Here is a 21,164-nt window from a genome sequence, read left to right on the forward strand (position 1 = left end):
TCGGAAGAGGAGCAGCGGGAATTCGAACTGGTGTCCATATGGGCGGCTTTTACACACTAAGCCACAGTGCCAGCCCCATAAAAACCGTGTATCTTAAAAAAAAGATTGACTCAGTGAATTACCAACCTTCCTGTCTGAGTCTATTTGAACTATTTTAACAAAGTATCATAAGCAAATGAGCTCACAAACAGAAATGTATTTCTCAGGGGTCTGAGGCCAAGGTCAAGGTCCTGGCAAATTCAGTATCTGGTGAGGGCTCACTCCTCGTTCATAGGTGGCACCTTCCTGCCATGTTCACAAGTTCTCTGGGGTCTGTCTTCAATGAGGGCGGAGCTCTAGTCATCTCTGAAATCTTCCTTCTCCTGCGACCTCCACCTTGGGAGCTGGGACTTCAACATATGAAACTGGGGAGACACAAACACTTAGGTCATACCATCCCCAAGCCAGGAGGTATGAGACCCAGATGGATTTACCATTGAATTTAATCAATTAAACCAAAGAGGAAGGTGTACCAATTAATCTATAATTTATTTCAGGAAATGAAAGTGGAGGGAGTACTTCTAAGCTCATCCTATGAGACAAGCATCAGCCTAATTCTAAAACCAAAGACATTATAAGAAGACTGCAGATCAACTTTTCTCATCAACATAGGTGTACAAAACCTCAACAAAATATTAGCAAATCAAATCAACAGGTGCCGGCGCTGTGGCATAGTGGGTAAAGCTGCCGCCTGTGGTGCTGGCATCCCATATGGGCACTGGTTCGAGTCCCGGCTGCTCCACTTCCAATCCAGCTCTCTGCTAGAGCCTGGGAAAGCAGTGGAAGATGGCCCAGGTCTTTGGGCCCCTGCACCCACGTGGGAGACCTGAAGGAAGCTCCTGGCTCCTGGCTTCGGATCGGTGCAGCTCCAGCCATTGTGGCCAATTGGGGAATGAACCAGTGGATAGAAGACTTCTCTCTCTCTTTCTCTCTTCCTCTACTTCTCTCTCTCTGTAACTCTTTCAAATAAATAAATATTTTTTAAAAGGAAAAGAATAACACAAAAAATACTATACTCAGTACACATAACCGAATCAAAGAGTTTAAAAAGAGGGGCTAGCACTGTGGCTCAACAGGTTAAACCACTGCTGTGACACTGGCATCTCAAATCGGAGCACTGGTTTGAGTTCTGACTGCTCCACTTTATGTCTGTCTCCCTACTACTGTGCCCAGGGGAAACCAGCAGAAGGTGGCCCGAGTACTTGGGTCCCTGCCACCAATGTGGGAGACTTAGAAGGCAATCTAGGCTCTGGCTTGGACCTGGCCCAGCCCCTGCCATTGCAGCATTTTGGGAATGAAACATTGGAAGGAAGATCTCTCTCTCTCTCTCTCTGTCTCCCTGCCTTTCAAACAAATAAATAAATATTTGTTTTGAAAAGAATCGTAGAGGCTGCCTGGCCCTCTAACACCTGGCCTTGGTAAGTCACACAGCGTCACTCTGCCACATTCCATGGGTCAAAGCACTCACAAATTCCTCCATGGTTAGGGGAGAACTGCTGGAAGCAGCGTCAGTGAATCTGTAGCCTTTCTTTCATTTAGAGAGATTTATTTATTTGTTTGAAAGGCAGAGTTACAGAGAGGCAGAGGCAGAGAGAGAAGGAGAGGCAGAGAGAAGAGAGAGAGGTCTTCCATCCGCTGGTTCCCTCCCCAATTGGCCACAACGGCCAGAACTGTGTTGATCCGAAGCCAGGAGCCAGGAGTTTCTTCAAGGTCTCCCACACGGGTGTAGGGGCCCAAGGACTTGGGCCATCTTCCAATGCTTTCCCAGGCCATAGCAGAGAGCTGGATCGGAAATGGAGCAGCCGGGACTCGAAGTGGTACCCATATAGGATGCTGGCACAGCATCCTATATATATATATACAAGATATATATACAAGATATATATATGTATATATATATATGTATATATATGTATATATATATACAAGATATACAAGTTCTCACAGATTTCCCAATAAGGGTGCAGGGAACAAATTTCAAAGTCTACTAATCGACCAGCTGTGATAGTGTACCCTTTTTTCAAATTGAAGTTCTTCAACATTTTTAATAAAAATATTTTAATTTTATTTGGAAGTCAGAGAGAGAGAGAGAGAGAGATGAACTCCCATCTGCTGGTTAAGTCCTCAAACGCTCCAAAACAGAAGGGCTGGGCCAGGCCACAGGCAGGAGCCAGGAAATCAATCCAGGCCACCTTCCTGGATGGCACAGACCCAAGTCCTTGCGCCTTCGATGGTTACCTCCTCCCTTCTTGCTCACTGGCAAGAAGCAGGAATTGGAAACACAGCCAGGTCTTGAACCCAGGCACTCGATGATGGGATGTGAGCATCCCAACCAGCCTCTCAGCCACCAGCCCATGTGCCTGCCCCAACTGGTCTGTTTTTTAGTTTTCCTTCCAGTCCGTGAATGAAATAAACTATTATTTAGAAATTCCTAATGAATAGGGTTGAGGCCTTGTCTCTGTCTCGATCAGTATTGGAAGGAAATGAAAACACCAGAATCTTCCAGACTGGGGGGGGGGGGGGGAGTCAAACATCTTCATGACAAAAACTTGCAATACTATGAAAGAATGTGAATGACAGCTCAAAGCTTCTGGCCGCTGAGAGCCTTCTCTCGCGATTTCGTAGCAGGCAGACACTCCACGTCCACGCCGCGCTAAATCCAAGCATCCACCTAGCGAACCTGTTTCGCTAAAGAACCCGGGATGGGTGGCCGCCTCGAGCCCGCCATTTCCAGAGATGGCCAGCAGAGGGCGCCTTGAGCCCGCCCGTCCGCGGCCGAGCCGGGCTGCGGAAGAGGCGCGTGCTCCGGCGGGGGGGCGGGCCCGCCGCGCTCACGTGACCCTCGCTCATGGCGGCGGCGCTGGCGGCGGCGCTGGCGGCGCTCGGCGGCCGGAGCCGGATCCTGTAAGCCGGGTGTGGGCCCGCGTCAGTCCGTCCCTCCTTTCGGCCTCCTCCTCTCTTCGTCTTCCGGAGTGTGTGCGGCTGGCGGAGCCGGGATGGCGGAGCGAGGCCTGGAGCCGTCGCCGGCCGCGGTGGCCGCGCTGCCGCCTGAAGTGCGGGCGCAGCTGGCGGAGCTGGAGCTGGAGCTCTCGGAGGGTAGGAGCCGGGCCCGGGGTCGGGGTCCCTGCGGGGCGCGGGGCGCGCGGGGGCAGGAAATGTGGGCAGGCCCTCGGCGCCCGTCCTCGCCGCTCTCTGCCCCCGGCCCGGCCGAGCGCGTTCCCGGGGGTGGGGGTGGGGGGGTGGGCTTCATTGTTTTCCCTGGGAGGGGGCCGAGCAGGGCCGGGGTGGGGGGGTCCCCCAGCGCCCCTGCCGAGACAAAGCTGCGCCCGGACGGCTGGGCAGAGCGGCCGCGAGGAGGGTCCTGACAGCTCGCCCCTCGCCTCTGCCTTTTGCTGGAGGCCCCGCGCCCTGGTGGCAGCCCCCTGCCCGGCTTCAGAGAGGGCGACAGACCCCGGGGGAAATCCGCAGCGGCGTTTCTTCCTCGTGCTGACAATGCGGGGTGCACCGTGGAGGGTCCTGGGGAGCCTGGGCTCTGAACCCGGGGAGCCCCCCAGCCGGGGGCCGCGTCGGGACCACCTTTGTCGTTAGGGCTGCTCGCCCTGTGCGTGCGGTGTTGGGACTGGCTTTTCCTCGGCTGATCCCCTTTCGGAGTCGAATCCTGGCCGCCAGCCGCTGTTCTCTCGACAATGGATGGGTCCTGGGAAGACTGATTGATTGAGTGAATTTTTTTTTTTTTTTTTTTTTTTTTTTTTTTTTAAGATGGAGTAAGTCAGGCCACGGGTGTCTGAAGTCCCCCGGACAACAATGACACCCAGTGCTCTGTGGTGGGCAGTTGTGATCGCTTCTCTGTCAAGTTCCCGTTTGTATCACGGCCTTGCCTCTCAGACAAAAGCGCCCCCCCCCCCACCCCGCCCCAAGCTTGAGATCAACACTTTTGTGGCTTCCCCGGAGTTGTGTATTATTCTTACCGAGTTCCTGTCCAGAGGCCTTCTCCAGTAGCATTTTTCAACGGGATTGAAAGCTGTTGATTGGAAAAGCGTGTATGTGACAGGGTCCCAGGGGGCCTTCTGACTTTTTGTTTTCTTATCGAGGCATTTGGGGCCCCCCCACCCCCTTCCAGAATCCCTCACAATGAAAAGTCAGTATGAGATTTCAGTGTTGTAGGTCCGGTCATGCCTTGGAGGAAATCATTATTTTAAATAAGTCTTTTAGGTTTTCCCACTGTATGGGAGGTGCTGTGTTCACCTTCACTTAATTACCAACATAGTGTTGTTCAATTAATCAGTTGGGAAGTGTTTAGGAAGATAAGGATCCTTCGGGGCTTGTCTGTCTAGTTACACCTTGGCTTGAAAAATTCGCCAGGCGCACCCAGTCGCATTCAAGTAATGGCTGAGCCTTAGTTAAGATGTAGATTTCTTCAAGGTCCCCCCCCCCCCAAATTGAGGGGTGTTTGCATTCCCTTCAGCCCTGCCTCTTGAGATTCAACACTCTGTTGGCCAGAGCGTTGTCATTAAATCTGATGATTTCCATTCAGATTGGACCTTCAAAAGGTATTTTGTTAACAGATCAGTTAGCTTTGATTAGCCGGAAAGAGAGTTTTGCCTGGACGTTTGGGGTGGAGTGAGGTTGAAGTAGGAGTTGATCCACACTGAGGGGAATCCTGCAGACTCCTTCCAGCTGGTTATTGTGTACTGCAGCGCTGGGTCTTTCTGGACACTCGGAGGGACTGCTTCTAGGACCCACGAGTGATTTGCTCACCTCCCTCTCTTCAGAGAGGTGTGATGCTCGCTGAAACTGCGGCTGCCAGGGACTTAAACGTTTTAAGGACAAGCGCACGGTTGGTTTTGCAGTGGAGGATTGTTCTGGTGGCATGTGACTTAGTTTGAATTTGCTTCTTACAGACTTCTGCTGAGTTACCCAGTGTTTCATCTCTTTTAGCAATGGATAACACTGGGGAAAGGACAGTGGAAAACCCTTGGGCCTGCAGTGTCAGCGTGATGGCCATGTCTGTGTGCGTCTGTCTTGCCTAAAGCACAGAGGTGGTTGACTGTAGAGCAGGTGGACGTCATTAGGAATTCACATGCAGTTCACCCAGCAGCCCCAAATCTGTGGTGTTATTTGTGAAGACTGGTGGCATATTTTGAACTTAACTTTTGTTTTAGATTTGCTCTACTGTGCCTGCTCTTACAAAAGTACTTTGCTTTAAAAAAAAAAAAAAAAAAGGTTCTTTTAACTCTTGTGTGCATCACACATTGCTGGCGGTGGTGCCTTCATTTCTCTGTGTTCATCTTTTGAGGCTCAGGCTTGCAGCTGATCATCGCCGTGGACGGGGTCTGAGCCGGGTGCTGATGGAGTCCCCTTTGTGCCTACCTGTATTTTCAGCTGCAGGCTTTGCTCATAGATCAGGCAGCCCTGCTGACTGACTGCAGGCTGTGCCTCCTGTGGGCTGCTTGCCGCAGATTCACGCAGAGCCCGTGATGTCTGGTGCTTCAGGCAGGTCACCGTGCACTTGGTAGTTGAAGCCTCTTACTTCTGCGCTCAACAGACCCATGGAAAACTGTCTGGAGAATCCCTGGGGGATTGAATTTACATAGAATTGGGAATTCTTCTGTAGATGAATCACATAAATCATTTTTCTGTAGATGAGTCAAATAGGTAATAATGGATGAGTCAAAATTTTTTAAACATTTATTTATTTGAAAGATGAAGTTACAGAGAAGGAGATGCCGGGGGGAGGGGGGTCTTCTGTCTGTGGGTTCACTCCCCAAATGGCTGCAATGGCCAAGGCTGGGCCAGGCGGACCCCAGGAGCCTGGAGCTTCTCAGGCTCCCACGTGGTGCAGGGGCCCAAGCACTTGGGCCCTCTTCCACTGCTTTCCCAGATGTCTTAGCAGGGAACTGGATTGGAAGTGAAGCAGTTTGAACTATGGGATGCCGGCCTTCAGAGTAGGTTTTTATAAGTATTCTGATAGAAATTTTTTTTCATGGCCCACATTTGTTATTATATATTTAACAGTGAGCTCTGTTGTCTGAACTTTACTCATACCAACTAATTTTTCCTCTTAAGGAGAAGCTACCAGACTGGTGTAAATCACTATTCCAGATAGTTCTGTTGAATCTCTCTCTGCTCTTTTCAGATCTTTGAGCTGTCACGTAGGCATTTAGTTCGGTGGACGTTCTGGGCCTGCAGCGTGCAAGGGTTAAAGATGTGAGCAGCGGACTGCAAGCTCTCAGGGAGCCCTGACTCTAGTTAAGGAAATCACTTACAGATACAACAAAGCAGCACGTGAGACTGTGATGGTTACGCGCCTTCGAAGAAAAGAGGAAGCCATGAGCCTTGACGTTGTACAAAAGAAACAGCAGAGTCCTAAATGCGAGATGGACTCTAGCTGGCAGTGAGGGCTGTGGTGTAGCGCTGCCGCTGCCGTCTGGACCTCGGCGCGATGGAAGGGAGGGTGTTGACCCCACACTCCTGTAGCCTGTCGCTGCGAGCGGAACCGCCCAGGGATGGCAGCTGGCAGGCATTTCAGACTCAGCAGGGCTATCAGGAGGGATCCGCCCTTTTCTTGTTTGAATACTCCTCTGAACACAGGCAACAGAGTCACCCCCTCCCTTCCCCCTGCCCACTGGTCCTTGAAGCATGGCACAAGGTCCCCCTTGCAGGAGACTGCTTCTAAGAGTTGCAGGGAATTCTCTTTAGGAGTGGGGAAGAGGAGGGAGATCACAGTTGCAGAGGCAGGCGAGTAGAGGTAAGCTACCTGCACACTGGTCAGTTCCTCCTGCTGTCCCTTATTGGAAGCAGGCCTCTTCCCTGGAAGGATAGCGTAGACATGGGTTCGTAGGATACACCTTGTCAGAAAGCTACAGCTGAGCCGCTGCGGTGCCTGATGTGGTGGTATTAAGGAAAGCAGCAGTGGATGTATTTTTAAGATTTATTTTATTTATTTGAAAAAGAAGGAGAAACTGAAAGAAGTCTTCCATCCACTGGTTCACTCAACAAATGGCCGCAATGACTGGAGCCGGGCCAGGCTGAATCTAGGAGCCAGGAGCTTCTTCCAGATCTCCCACTTGGGTGGAAGGGGCCCAAACACCTGTGCTGTGTTCTGCTGCTTTCCCAGGAAGCTGGATCGGAAGTGAAGCAGCTGGGACTCAAAGTGGTGCCCATATGGGATGCTGGCACTGCAGGAGGCAGCTCAACCTGGCCCCAGGAGTGTACATTTTTATTTTTAATTATTTTTTAAAAGATTATTTATTTGACAGAGTTACAGACAGTGAGAGGGAGAGACAGAGAGAGAGGAAGGTCTTCTTTCCGCTGGTTCATTCCCCAAATGACTACAATGGCCGGAGCTACGCTGATCCGAAGCCAGGAGCCAGGTGCTTCTTCCTGGTCTCCCACGTGGGTGCAGGGGCCCAAGGACTTGGGCCATTTTCCATTGCTTTCCCAGGCTACAGCAGAGAGCTGGACTGGAAGAGGAGCAACTAGGACTAGAACCAGCATCCATATGGGATGCTGGCGCTGCAGGTGGCGCCAGCATTCCATATGGGATGCTGGCGCTGCAGGTGGCGCCGGCCCAGGAGTATACATTTTTAAACAACACAAAAAGGGCATTACCTAAGTGATCTGCCTTTTTTTTTTTTTTTTTTTTTTTTAAAGGCAGAGTGACAGAGAGAGATGTTCCATACACTGTTTCACTCACCAGAGGGCCTCAATGGCTGGGGCTGGGCCAGATTGAAGCCAAGAGCAACGGTCTCTCATGTGGGTGGCAGGGGCTGCCTTCCCAGGAGCATCAGCAGGGAGCTAGTTTGGAAGCGGAGCAACCAGGACTCAAATCAGCATTCCTGTATGTGACGCTGGCATTGCTGGTAGCAGCTTAACCTGCGGCGCCATGGTGCTGGCTTTGTGATCTGCCTGGCATGAATGTATTTTTGGCGGGGTGTATTCTTTTTACATTGGAACCCAACTTTAGGAATTGTTGTCAGAGCCTGTGATATACTTTGAAAATCCTCTTTGGTGGCCAATTTTAATCCTTTGAGGGAGGAGTTTCATTTTGGAGTTACTTGGAGTTTAGTAAAGGAAAGCTAGTTAACGTTATTCTTTTGGAGCCAGACTACTTGTGACTGAGAAAATTAGATTGGTTATAAATTGATTTTAGTTGTGACTATGAAACCTTGAGGTTTTTGGGGGGCTGGTCTGTGATGCAGTGGGTTAGCTGCCACCTGTGACACCAGCATCCCATATAGGCTCCAGTTTGTGTCCCAGCTGCTCTGCTTCTAAGCCAGCTCCCTACTAATGGCCTCGGTAAGCAGCGGAAGATGCCCAGAGTGCTTGGGCCCCTGCCACGCACATGGGAGACCCAGATGGAGTTCCTGGCCCCTGACTTTGACCTGGCTCGGCCCTGGCCATTGCAGCCATTTAGGGAGTGAATCAGTGAATGGGATAATGGCATATGTCTATGTCTCTGTCTCTCTCTAACTTTGCCTTTCAAATAAATAAATCTTTTTTTTTTTTTTTTAAAGAAAATAGGTTTTGTGGACAAAAGAAGAAGTGAGAGATTCATGGAAGAATGATTCACCTAATTGTAAAGAATAGCACCTGTTAATAAGGGGAGACCATGGTATGAACTAACCTTGGGGCCAGCGTTGTATAGTGATGAAGCCTCCACCTGTGGGCCCTGGTTTGAGTCCCGGCTGTTCCATTTCCAATTCAGCTCCCTGCTGATGGCCTAAGAAAAGCAGCAGCAGATGGCCCAAGTGCTTGGGCCCCTACTACCCACGTGGGAGACCCAGAAGAATATCCTTGCTTCTGGCTTCAGCCTGCCCTGGCCCCGGCTGTTGGGGCCATCTGGGGAGTGAACCAGTGGATGAAAGATCTCTCTTTCTGTCTCTCTGTGTAACTCTCTCAAATAAATAAATGAGTCTTTTTAAAAATTTATTTGACAGGTAGAGTTATAGACAGAGAGAGAGAGAGAAAGGTCTTCCTTCTGTTGGTTCACTCCCCAAATGGCCGCTACGGCCGGCACGCTGCCCCGATCCGAAGCCAGGAGCCAGGGACTTCCTCCTGATCTCCCATGCAGGTGCAAGGGCCCAAGGACCTGGGTCATCCTCCACTGACCTCCTGGGCCACAGCAGAGAGCTGGACTGGAAGAGGAGCAACCGGGACTAGAACCCGGCGCCCATATGGGATGGCAGCAACACAGGTGGAGGATTAACCAAGTGAACCACAGCGCCAGCCCCAATAAATTGAGTCTTAAAACACACATGCACACACACATACACACACACAGATCTTGTTGTTTGACAGCCCTATAGCATTCAGCTGAATTTGTAAATATCATACATCATTAACTCATCGCTCTCAGCCCAGCCCTTGGTTGCTGCCTTCTTTCCTGACCTGTGGAGGGCTTTGCATCTAGGGGTTGAAAGTTCAGATGATTGACTAAAAAGGCCCTACCCAAAAGGCCCTCCATGCTGTATTTGTGATGTGGTGCTACAGTTCTCCGTGGTCTCTGTCCTATGACTAATTTGGCAATACTTGTTGAAACTCCCTCTTCTCCGCAGTTTATTATACCTTTTTGACAGACCTGCCCTTGACCACTGTGGTAGCTTTTCCTTCACACCTTAACACCTCTTCTAATTTATATATTTTTTCTAAAGATTTATTTATTTATTTATTTGACAGGCAAAGTTAGAGAGAGAGAGAGACAGAGAGAAAGGTCTTCCTTTTCTGTTGGTTCACCCCCAAATGGCCGCTACAGCCGGTGCATTGTGCCCATCCGAAGCCAGGAGCCAGGTGCTTCCTCCTGGTCTCCCATACGGGGTGCAGGGCCCAAGCACTTGGGCCATACTCCACTGCCTTCCCGGGCCACAGCAGAGAGCTGGACTGGAAGAGGAGCAGCCCAGACAGAATCCGGCACCCCAACGAGGACTAGAACCTGGGGTGCTGGTGCCGCAGGCGGAGGATTAGCCAAGTGAGCCGCGGCACCTGCCCCAGTCATGTATTTTCTAATTATTTAAGTCACTCTTCATTTGACCTTAATGTGAGTTCCTACAGAGGTCATTTATGTTGTAAACTTCTTTTCAGTAACTTCCAACTGTTGTGTACATTGGTTGTGAGTACAGTAAGTTTTTGCTCACTTTAGTTTGATTTGAATTGAAAAACAAGTGGAGACTTAGTTTTGGCTCCCTGTGGGTTGTACTTTGATTTTGGTGGGCCTGGGTCTCAGTCCTGGCTTGTTAACTCTGTGACCTTGGACAACTGCCTAACGTCCCTGGTTTTAGTTTCTCCAGTCCTTAAAAATGGAATGACAGCCTCATCAGAGCTGTGAGGAGGTTAAAATGAGACAGGAACGTTGAGTGCAGTGTGGCGTCCGGTGAGCACTCGGCACAGGTTAATCTTTATTGCGTCTGATAGTGAGTGAATGTGCTGGGACTTGGCTGTTTTTAATATCTCGTGTTACTTAGTAGAATAAGGTTACATGTGAAGTGATGAATGGAATCAATTTGTGGATATGCTTTTTAAAAGTAGGGCTTCACTCCGTGAGTTGTTCCTGTCGTCACCCTGTATCCCTAGTCCGACACATGTTGGGTCACTTTAGGCAGTTGACTAGAGCAGAAAAGAGCGGCTGGTTTGTTTCATGCAGACGTCTGGCATGTGTACGTTTCTGAGCCTGTGGGTCAGGCGCATGGCTCTGACATGTAAGTGTGCTATCTGAGACTCAGGCATCTACAAACTATGAAAAGGCCTATGTGAGTGTTCGAAAGCTGCAAATGTTTGTTTTAAAAATTTGTAAAGTTTGTTTCCATTTTTATTTGAAAGAGTCAGAGAGAGGGAGACGTGGAGAGAAATCTTCTGTGCACTGATTTACTCTCCAAAGGTCCACAACAGCCAGGGCTGGGCCAAGCTGAAACCAGGAGCCAAGAGCTCAGTCCAGGTCCCCTGTGTGGGCAGTAGGGACCCAAGTACGTGAGCCATCACCTGCCGCCTCCCAAGGTGCACCTGAGCAGGAAGCTGGGTTGGAAGGGTAGCAGCCGGGACTCAAGCCAGCACTCTGACAGGGGATGTCAGCATTGTCGGTGGTGGTGTAACACCGGCCCTCAGGTGTTTTCTGGATTCATTTTGTCTCCTGTTTGCCCTTAGCAAAAACATCTTGTTGCTTTTTCCTTCAAAAGCTTCTTGCATTTTTTATGCTTTTAGTTGCAGTTAGCACTGTCATCCGTGAACCTTCTGTCTTCAGCACTCACTGGCCTGATTGGAATAGTCTCCTTTTAGCTCCAGAGTCATCTTTCATTTTTCTTAAAATACTCTTATTATTGACGCCGTTGCTAAGTCTAACACTGTCACTCATTGTCTGTAAACGTTAAATTTCCTGAAGATAGAGGTGGTTGGCTATACATTTTTTTAAGATTAATTTTATTCAAAAGGCAAAGTTAGAGATATCTTCCATCTGCTGATTCACTCCCTAAATGGCCACAGCAGCTGGGGCTGGGCCAGACTGAAGCCAGGTTTCACACACGGGTGTAGGGGCCCAACCACTTGGGCCATTTTCCTCAGCTTTTCCAGGCACATCAGCATATCAGAAGTAGAACATCCCAGAATCGAACCAGTGCCCATATGGGATGCCAGTATTGCAGGCAGCAGCTTAACCCACTATCCCGCAATGCGAATCTCCCTATGTTCTTTTTTATTTATTTATTTATTTATTTATTTGGAAGTCAGAGTTACACAGAGAGAGGAGAGGCAGAGAGAGAGAGGACTTCGTCCGCTGGTTCACTCTGCAGTTGGCTGCAATGGCCAGAGCTGGGCCAATCCGAGCTGGGCCAATCCAAGGCTGCAGTGGCCGGAGCTGGACCAATCTGAGGCCAGGAGCTTCTTCCAGGTCTCCCAGATGGGTGCAGGGGCCCAAGGACTTGGGCCATCTTCCTCTGCTTTCTCAGGACACAGCAGAGAGCTGGATCAGAATTGGAGTAGCCGGGTCTCAAACCGGGCCCATATGGGATGCCTGCACTGCAGGCGGCAGCTTTACCTACTACACCACAGCATCGGCCCCTTCTGTGTTCTTTACCTTATGATCAAAGTGCTTTTGTGCACCTCAGAGAGTCCATCTTTTTTTTTTTTTTTCCTTTTTAATGCTTTATTTAAGTGAAGGGCAGAGTGACAGAAAGGGAGAAGCAGAGAGAGAGGATTTCTCATCTGCTAGATCACTCCACATATGGTGGCAACAGCTGGGGCTGGGCCAGACCAAAGCCAGGAACTCCCCAGGTCTCTCGTGGGCGGCAGTGGCTCGGGAGCTTGAGCTATCATTTGTTGCCTTCCCAGGCACGTTAGTAGGGAGCTGGATTAGAAGCAGAGCAGCCAAGACTCCAATTAGTGCAAATTGATGGGGTGCTGGTGCAGCTTAACGCACTGCACCACAGTGCCAGCCCCAGTTTTTGTTGATTGTTTATACAATAGAGAATTAAATGAGTTTTTTATGTTTTTGTGTTTATAGTTAATATGATGCTTTGAGGTGCAGATGTTCTTTGAACATGATAGATTCTGAAAGGCCGTTTCTGTGTGATTCCGTTGTGCCACAGCGACAGAATCTTTGGATCCACGGGTTGACTTCATTGCACCTGAGATCTCTTTGAAGTTGCCTGCAGGATTTTGAGTGTGTGTACATACATGTCTCTTTTGGGAGTGGGGTGCACAGCATTCATTAGTTTCTTGAAGAGGACTGTGAAGCAAAGTTAAGCACCAAGTCTGTGTTCATTAACTTTCATTTGCACTAGCCTGTCAGGAAGCTTCCCTCCCCACTGTCTACCAATCAAGTTCTCTATCAGTTTACATCTTTCCTCCTTTCCGTCTCTTCTCAGAGGAAGACATAACACCCCAGCCCCCACCCCTGTTGTAGGGTGTGTTCCTCTGACTTCACACACATCCCTTGTCTTCTGGGACCTTGGGATCTCACTTCATTGATCCATTCATTCTTTTTATATATATATGTACATATATATTTTTTTATTTGTTTCTTGAGAGGTAGAGTTAGAGAGAGTTAATGAGAGAGAGGTCATCCATCCTCCTGGTTCACTCCCCAAATGGCTGCAGTGGCTGGAGCTGCGCCGATCTGAAGCCAGGAGCTTCTTCCGAGTCTCCCAGGCGGGTACAAGGGCCCAAGGACTTGGGCCATCTTCTACTGCTTTCCCAGGCCATAGCAGAGAGCTGGTTCAGAAGTGGAGCAGCTGGGACTTGAACCGGCCCTCATGTGGGATGCCAGCACCACAGGGGGAGGCTTAACCCACGAAGGCTCAGCACTGGCCCCTGAGTCTTTTTGTCTTTCTCTTATTTTCCGCCTCTCACTTAACACTCAGCTGTCTGATTTTCCCCTTCAGCTTATAAGTTTGCTGTCTGTCCCTTCTTAAAAACCAACCAACCAAACTTCCGACAGTTTTGCATGCGAATCTGCTTGCTCTCGTGTGTGGGCCTTGCTCTCAGTGTTGAGCCTAGGAGGTGTAGCCTGCATTTCCTTTCTCTTATTCTCTGCTCACTGCTCAATCCATTGCTTCTGCCCTATCAAGCCCCTGAAACAGCTGTTTCCAGGGTCACAAGGGATTTCTGATTCCAGGCCGCAAAGTACCTGTGACGGATATAGCATCTTTCTCCGCAGCATTGGATACCACAGACTTTATCATGATAAAACTCTGCTTCCTTAACTGTTGACGGCAGTTTCCTTCTGGCCCCTGATTGTTCCTCTGGTGGGCTTCTTTTTCCAGCTATCTGTCATTATTCTTCCTCTCACTTCACTTGACACTTGCTGAATGACCTCATGCATGCCCAGGGCTTCAGCTGTCATAGCTGTGCAGATGGTTCCCTAGTTTGTGTCTTTAGGCCTGGCTGCTCATTGGTTCCCCCAGGCAGTTGTAAGCCGGTGGGGCCCAAAGCCAGCGCTTGTCCTGCTCCACAGATACTCTACTGCATGGCGTCCACTTAACTGTCTCCGTTGTCCTACTGCCGTAACAAAGTACCCAAGGCTAATTTCCAAACAACAGAAGTTCAGTGTTCCCCGTCAGGACGCTGGAGAGGCCGAGGTGAAGGTGCCTGCAGATTTGGCGTCTGTTGAGGGCTTGCTCCCTGCTGAAGGCGGCACCTCCTTGCTGTCCTCATGTGACAGAAGGGGTAAACAGGCCCCCTTACATCTCTTGTGTGGGTGCTCATCCTATGCGTGATGGTTCTGCCTTGTCAGCTCCTAAAAGCCCCCTATCTTAATACCGGGAATTAAGTGCCAAAAGATGGGTTTTGAGGGGCCACAAATATTCAGAGCGTAGCAGTTTTACACAACTCAAAAATTGGAAGTCGTCCTTGGCTTATAATGAATCACCAAGTTCTGTTAACTCTCTTCTGCTTCCCCATTTTGTGTCCGTCTTAGTTCAGCCACTTTCTTTTGCCTAGACTCTTGCAGTAGTCTCCTAACTGGTCTGCTTGCCACCAGTCTCTTCCCCCTCCAGTCCATCTTCTCTACCCTGCTGTGGAGTGACCACACTGAAACAAACCTGATCATGCCCTTTTCTCTCTCTGCAGTTTTTTTGTTGGCTTCCCCTAGAGCTCAGCATTAAAATCCAGGCATCTTCTGTGTGTGCCAAGACCTGCCCGCACTTCCCTGCCTGCACTGTGCCTTTCATTCCCATGCCTTTCTCTAAGCACCTGCTGTGGCGTGTTCTTCCCTCTATCTGTCTGGTTCCCTTCTGTTCTACCCAATTTCCTATGAGAAGCTGGCCTTTCCTGGGCTGTCTTAAGTTTAGATCTCTGTGTAAGTAGTCATCAGCTATTGAGTGCTTATTATGTAGAGGGCCTGTTCTTAGCATTTATACTCATATGCCCTGCCTGGCCAGTATGAAGGTACTTAAATACATAGCTCCTGTTATCATAACGATGAAGGAAGGACATGAGCTAGCAAACAGCATGTGAGAGTTGAGTACAATGTGATAGATGCCACCTCCCCATACCTGCTAGGCAGCCCTGGATCCTTCCCTTCCTCCTTGGTGGTAATTAACAGCAGTGCTCAGTGCATGGCACTGGGAAAGAGACCTAAAAACTGGGCTCAAGTCCTCTGTCTGCTGCTTACCATGTGACCTTTGGTAAGTGTTTGCAAGGTGCTTCTAATCTTAACTCTTCAAGACACACGCAATTTCCAATGTGTAGAGCATTGTTAAAAACATGAGCCGAAAGTACAGTGTGCTGTTGACAGCCGAGTATGGTTGGCTCTAAGCTCCACGATGCTTCCACATGGCCCTTCTGTGCCCATCTCCGGACCCACTTTTCAAGTAATTTCAGCAAGATTCTTTTCCATCCTAAGTGGCCCTTTCCTTAGGATACAGCTCCTGGCTTTGGGTTTTTTCGGGGTACGGCTCCCTGGAGGGAGAACACTAGCTGTGTTTTCCCCAATCTCAGAGACACAGGAGTATCATTTGTCACCTCCAGGATTGCCCTACTGGAACAGAAGAGTCAGCAAAGTTCTATTCAGAGGGCTTCCATCATCAGCCTAACAATTGCCTCCATGTGACTTATTTTGTATCTTTTTTTTTTTTTAAGATTTATTTATTTATTTGAAAGAGTTACACAGAGAAAGAGATGGAGAGAGAGAGAGAGGGAGAGGGAGAGAGGGAGAGAGGGAGAGGGGTCTTCCATTCACTGGTTCACTCCTCAATTGGCCGCAAAGCCTAGATCTGTGCCAGTCTGAAACCAGGAGCCAGGAGCTTCTGGGTCTCCCACACGGGTGCAGGGACCCAAGGACTTGGGACATCTAGTGCTTTCCCAGGCCATAGCAGGATTGGAAGTGGAGCAGCCAGGTCTCGAACCAGAGCCTATATGGATGCCAGCACTGCAGGTGGTGGCTTTACCCTCTATGCCACAGCGCCAGCCCCTTATTTTATTTCTTAAAAGAACAAATGATACTGCAGAAAATCCTTTTAGACATCTATAAAATATAATTTTCTTGTCTCTTTTTTTCCCTTAATTTATGTGTGAGGCAGAGAGAGAGAGATGAGAGAGAAGGAGAGCACTCTGATCTGTTTGTTGTACTTTCCAAATACCTTTAACAGCCCCCCAGCTGGGAATGAAGCCAGGACTCAGGAACTCAATCCAAGTCTCTCCTGGGGGTGGCAGGGACCCAGTCACTTGAGCCATCTCTGCTGCCTCCCAGGGTCTGCATTAGCAGGAAGCTGGGAGTCAGGAGTGGAGCCAGGTACCGAATCTAGGCACTCTGATGTCTTTTTTTTTAAATTATTTATTTATTTGAAAGGCAGAAGCACAGAGAGAGGAGAGAGAGATCTTCTATCTGTTGGTTCATTACCCAGATGGCTGCAATGGCCAGGGCTGGGCTAGGCTGAAGTCAGGAGCAGGAGCTTCTTCCAGGTCTCCCATGTGGGTGGCAGGGGCCCAAGAACTTGGGTTGTCTTCTGCTGCTTTCTCAGGCACATTAGCAGGGAGCTGGATTGGAAGTGGAACAGCCGGGACTTGAACTGGTGCACATATGAGATGCTGGCGCTGCAGGCGGAGGCTTAACCTTCTATGCCACAGCGCAGGCCCCACTCTGATGTGTCTTAATCACTGGACAGCATGCCTACCCTTATGTATTTGTATTTTGATATGAAATTGATTTTTGCTCCTTGAATTGAGAAGGAGATGATGAGGAGCTTTAAGTGAAAATGAAGGGAGAAAATATTTGGATGCTACACGGGAGAGCCCCAAGTGAACATCCATAGTTCTGGCCTCTGATCAAGGTCTGTGGTGTGCACTGGACTTGCTTTTGGGCTGTGGCACTGGCTTGGGCTTCCATTCTGGTGCAGAAAGAGTTTTCAGGCTTTGTTTGGATATCTGATGATTACTTTTAGAAATGTATAAATTGATGTAGGTGTTTCTGTAACTGACTTTAATTGTTCTTTCTTGGAGTTATTCTTTTTTGTGGAGGAATTGTGATATAATATCCCTTTATTTCACAGCACTGTTGCTTTTAGGGATACATTAAAGCATCTTAAGGTTTTTTCCTTTCTTTTTTAAGGACTTTGGATCATATTGGTTTAAGTTACTCATATACTGGAACTTGTGGGTTTGAGCTTGGGTTAGGCTCAAATGAACTTTATGGTGCCGACCATTGTTGTCACTGACTCTCCATTCTAACAGTGAACACAGCTGGAACTGTTAGGTAGAAACTTCTGATAGTTTCTTGTTCAGTAACTCTGTGACAAAGACAACCAGTTTCAAAGTTTTACCTACTTTCTTGGGCTTCTTCTCTGGCATAGAGAAACTTTCATTTTTAAGTTGGACATGTGAAGAACACGTTAGTCTGAGTTTTCCTCCCAAGGTTCTCTGTTGTTTGTCTTCAAGTACACCAGTACTAGAAAATGGAGTTCCTGTTCAAACAAACAACTTCCCCATTTGTTGGTTCTCTGAGCGCTGCTCTCACTTACTCCGTGTTGTAGCTGTTTTTCAAATTATCTTAGGGTTTCAAAATTACCATTCATGAATGTCCTCATGTCCCCTCAGTAAGGAGGTGGGGGCAGCACATAGTTTCAGTTTAACTGGTGCACAGTCTAGACTGTGCCATGGGCCTCCTTCTCGCTCAGACAGACTTCTGTGACAGTCACCCTGGTGCCTCGTCCTTTTCCCCAGCAGGTTCATTCTCCTCTGCGTTTTCCTTGTCAGGACTGCCTTTTCTCCTAGGCCCAGCTGATGGCCCCTTCCTCGTGAAACCAGCTGGCTGCTGTGGTCCATGGTAATCCATTCTGTCTTCAGGCCCGTGGATTCAGTTACACAGGTTAACACTTAATTGACTGTTGTTTCACTCATTCATGTTACTTTTGCCCCCTCTGCATCAGACTTTAGATTTTTTTGGGGGGGGGGGCAGGCAGAGTGGACAGTGAGAGAGAGAGACAGAGAGAAAGGTCTTCCTTTGCCATTGGTTCACCCTCCAATGGCCGCTGCGGCCAGTACGCTGTGACCGGCGCACCGCGCTGATCCGATGGCAGGAGCCAGGTGCTTCTCCTGGTCTCCCATGGGGTGCAGGGCCCAAGGACTTGGGCCATCCTCCACTGCACTCCCTGGCCACAGCAGAGAGCTGGCCTGGAAGGGGGCAACCGGGACAGAATCCGGCGCCCTGACCCGGACTAGAACCCGGTGTGCCGGCGCTGCAGGCGGAGGATTAGCCTAGTGAGCCGCGGCGCCGGCCCAGACTTTAAATTTTTTGGGTGTAATGACAAAGTCTTCTACATGTCCAGTAAGGTGCGGGACACGTCATTATGTCAGTAAAGATGTGTTTAGCACATGTGTTTGCAAGATTTCCTGAGAGGGTGAGATGTGTATAGAAGGCAGATCCCTGCTCTCAAGGAAAAGGAGCTTTGAACCTAGTAACGTTCTAGTAAATAAGTATTGGGGTGATAAAAACATTAGTTTAAGTAATTGTCTTCTGGACATTTACAAGCATTTAAAAAATATTTTAAATGTTTTTGTTTTCTCCTTAAGTATTAAGATTTTTTTTTTTTTTTTTTTTTTTTTTGACAGGCAGAGTGGATAGTGAGAGAGAGAGACAGAGAGAAAGGTCTTCCTTTTTGCCGTTGGTTCACCTTCCAATGGCCGCTGCGGCCGGCTCATCGCGCTGATCCGAAGCCAGGAGCCAGGTGCTTCTCCTGGTCTCCCATGCGGGTGCAGGGCCCAAACACTTGGGCCATCCTCCACTGCCTTCCCGGGCCATAGCAGAGAGCTGGCCTGGAAGAGGGGCAACGGGGACAGAATCCGGCACCCCAACTGGGACTAGAACCCGGTGTGCTGGCGCCACAAGGCAGAGGATTAACCTGTTAAGCCATGGCACCGGCAAGTATTAAGATTTAAAACAAGGACATTTAAAATTATTGTGGGGGTGGCAGGTTGATTACATCGCTGCTGTTTTTTTTTAAACTCAGTTCAGGTAAAATAGCAATTTCAAAGCTCAGTGCCATAAAGGGAACTCATGAAGTTAATGTTAGAGGGCTTGGAGATCCATCTAGGTAACTAAAAATGCAAATAATCAAGGCTGGCATTGTGGCACAGAGGGTTAAACCTCTGCCCCTACGACACTAGCATCCCATATTGGAGGTCCAATTCAGGTTGGTTGGTCTACTTTTTCTTCTTCTTCTTCGTCTTCGTCTTCGTCTTCTTCTTCTTCGTCTTCTTCTTCTTCTTCGTCCTCCTCCTCCTCCTTCTCTTCCTCCTCCTCCTCCTCCTCCTCCTTCTTCTCCTTCTTCTTCTTCTCCTTCTTCTCCTTCTTCTTTTTTAAAGACTTATTGATTTATTTGAAAGGCAGAGTTACAGAGAGGCAGAGGCAGAGAGAGAGGTTCTCTATTTGCTGGTTCACTTCCCAGATAGCTGCAATGGCCAGAGCCACACCAGTCTAGAAACTTCTTCCGGGTCTCCCATGCTGGTGCAGGGGCCCAAGGACTTGGGTCATCTTCTACTGCTTTCCCAGGCCTTAGCAGAGAGCTGGCTCAGAAATGGAGCAGCTGGGACGGGAACCAGCACCCATATGGGATGCCAGCACTGCAGGCAGTGCTTTACCCACTATGCCACAGTGCCAGCCTCTGACTCACTTCTGATCCAGCTCTCTTTTAATGTGCCTGGGAAAGCAATGGAAGATGCTTCAAGTACTTGAGCTCCTGCCACCCATGTGGGAGACCAGAATGGAGGTCATTGCCGTTTGGGGAGTGAGCAAGTAGATGGAAGATGGGTGGATCTCTCGCTATTTTTGACTGTCTTTCCCTCTCTCTGTCACTCTTTCAAACAAATAAATCTTTGTTTAAAATGCAAATAATGTAAATTTTTGACAGATAAATGATGCTACAAGACAAACTCCCTTAGCTGAAAAAAGATTCCAAATTAGAAAAGACTGCAGATTAAAGTCTACTGCATTCCAGGCAAGTGTGGTGAAAAAAGGAATCTAGGCATATTCCAGAATTTAAAAAACAAAACAAAACATACAAGATCCTAGGCAGAAGGATTAAAACTACAGCCAATGTATATAAATGATTGTTCATGTTTAAAGTACTGAAACTTTGATGATGGTGGAAGAAATAGCCATAGACTGTTTTGAGTTGCCTATACGCCAAGAATCCTTTATGAAGTCTTTAATGCAAAAGAAGGCTGTAAGTGACTGTGCAAGGTTTCAGAAATTTTATTATCTGCAGACTCTAATATGAGTAATCTATACTTTAATCAAAAAGGTGAGACAGAGACTGCAAGTTAGGAGGAGAGGAAACAGTGATGGAAAAAAGGTTTTGAAGTATCTATGTATGTAGAGAGAGAATCAAAAGATACACACACAGTTTGCAGTGTAAGTGCTGAGTGAAGATTGCCCTGAGAGTCTCTGCCAGTCAGGAAGGGGACCCCTGAGAAAGCTGACCAGAGCAGGAACTTAGGGACCTGACATTTTGTTAGTGTTTAATGTTTGCTTGTTTCCGCTTACTTCTCTCACCTGTTCATGTGCTGTCTGATTTATAAGTGACTTTCACAGCTGGATAATATGCAACAACTTTCCATTTCGTTAGTCTGCCTGGCTGCTTTACTTATTCAGTTCAGTTGATATTTATATGCAAATGCCTAGAGCACACTCAGCTCCAAGCCCAGTGCAGAGCTTGTGTGACAGTTGGAGCCCACCTCAGAGTGCTTGTGCTCCCTGCATGTGGGGACCACACTTCTTGTTTTGCTCTGAGCTGTGCTCATGTGTTGATTGCTTGTTCTTCTACCTTAACCAAATGTATTACCCACAGGATCTGATCTGAGGCATAAGTTGCTTCAGTGGGGTTTTTTGGTAAACTTTGTCACAAGCTTCATTTTGGCTTCATTGGTCTTTGTTGGAAAAAATGAAGTATTTCCCATTGCCAGGTTTCCCAGCTATGTTTTACAAAGTGTTGGAAAACCAGGGAAGTGAAATATTTAGCCATATGGTAAATATTGGATTTGTTGAACCATCTTAGACCTTTGACCAATTTATTCTAGCATCTGCAAACATTGTGGCCAGCTAGACTTCCAGGGACATCCAGGAGCTGCCCATAATATGTTCACTTGTACAGATAGAACTTCTGTCTCTTGGGTTCTACTGACTTTCTCAGGTACCCACTGGCCTA

General features: G+C 48.5%; 1 protein-coding gene across 3 annotated transcripts in view; it reads left to right on the forward strand.

The window, feature by feature from the left end:
• The first annotated feature begins 2,924 nt into the window (after window positions 1–2,924).
• The window catches only part of DIP2B (disco interacting protein 2 homolog B), a 240,773-nt gene continuing 222,533 nt past the window's right edge, over window positions 2,925–21,164 (forward strand). For 2 of the 3 annotated variants that reach the window (XM_062203677.1, XM_062203678.1), the window contains exon 1: window positions 2,926–3,135. In XM_062203677.1, coding sequence (XP_062059661.1) covers window positions 3,036–3,135 — 100 coding nt within the window. In that variant the 5' untranslated portion in view covers window positions 2,926–3,035. Of the gene's footprint in view, window positions 3,136–21,164 lie in introns of all 3 variants that reach the window. The other variant, XM_062203679.1, reaches the window with a different exon arrangement.

The sequence above is a fragment of the Lepus europaeus genome, chromosome 10 (genome assembly GCF_033115175.1).
Source record: "Lepus europaeus isolate LE1 chromosome 10, mLepTim1.pri, whole genome shotgun sequence".
Classification (NCBI taxonomy): domain Eukaryota; kingdom Metazoa; phylum Chordata; class Mammalia; order Lagomorpha; family Leporidae; genus Lepus; species Lepus europaeus.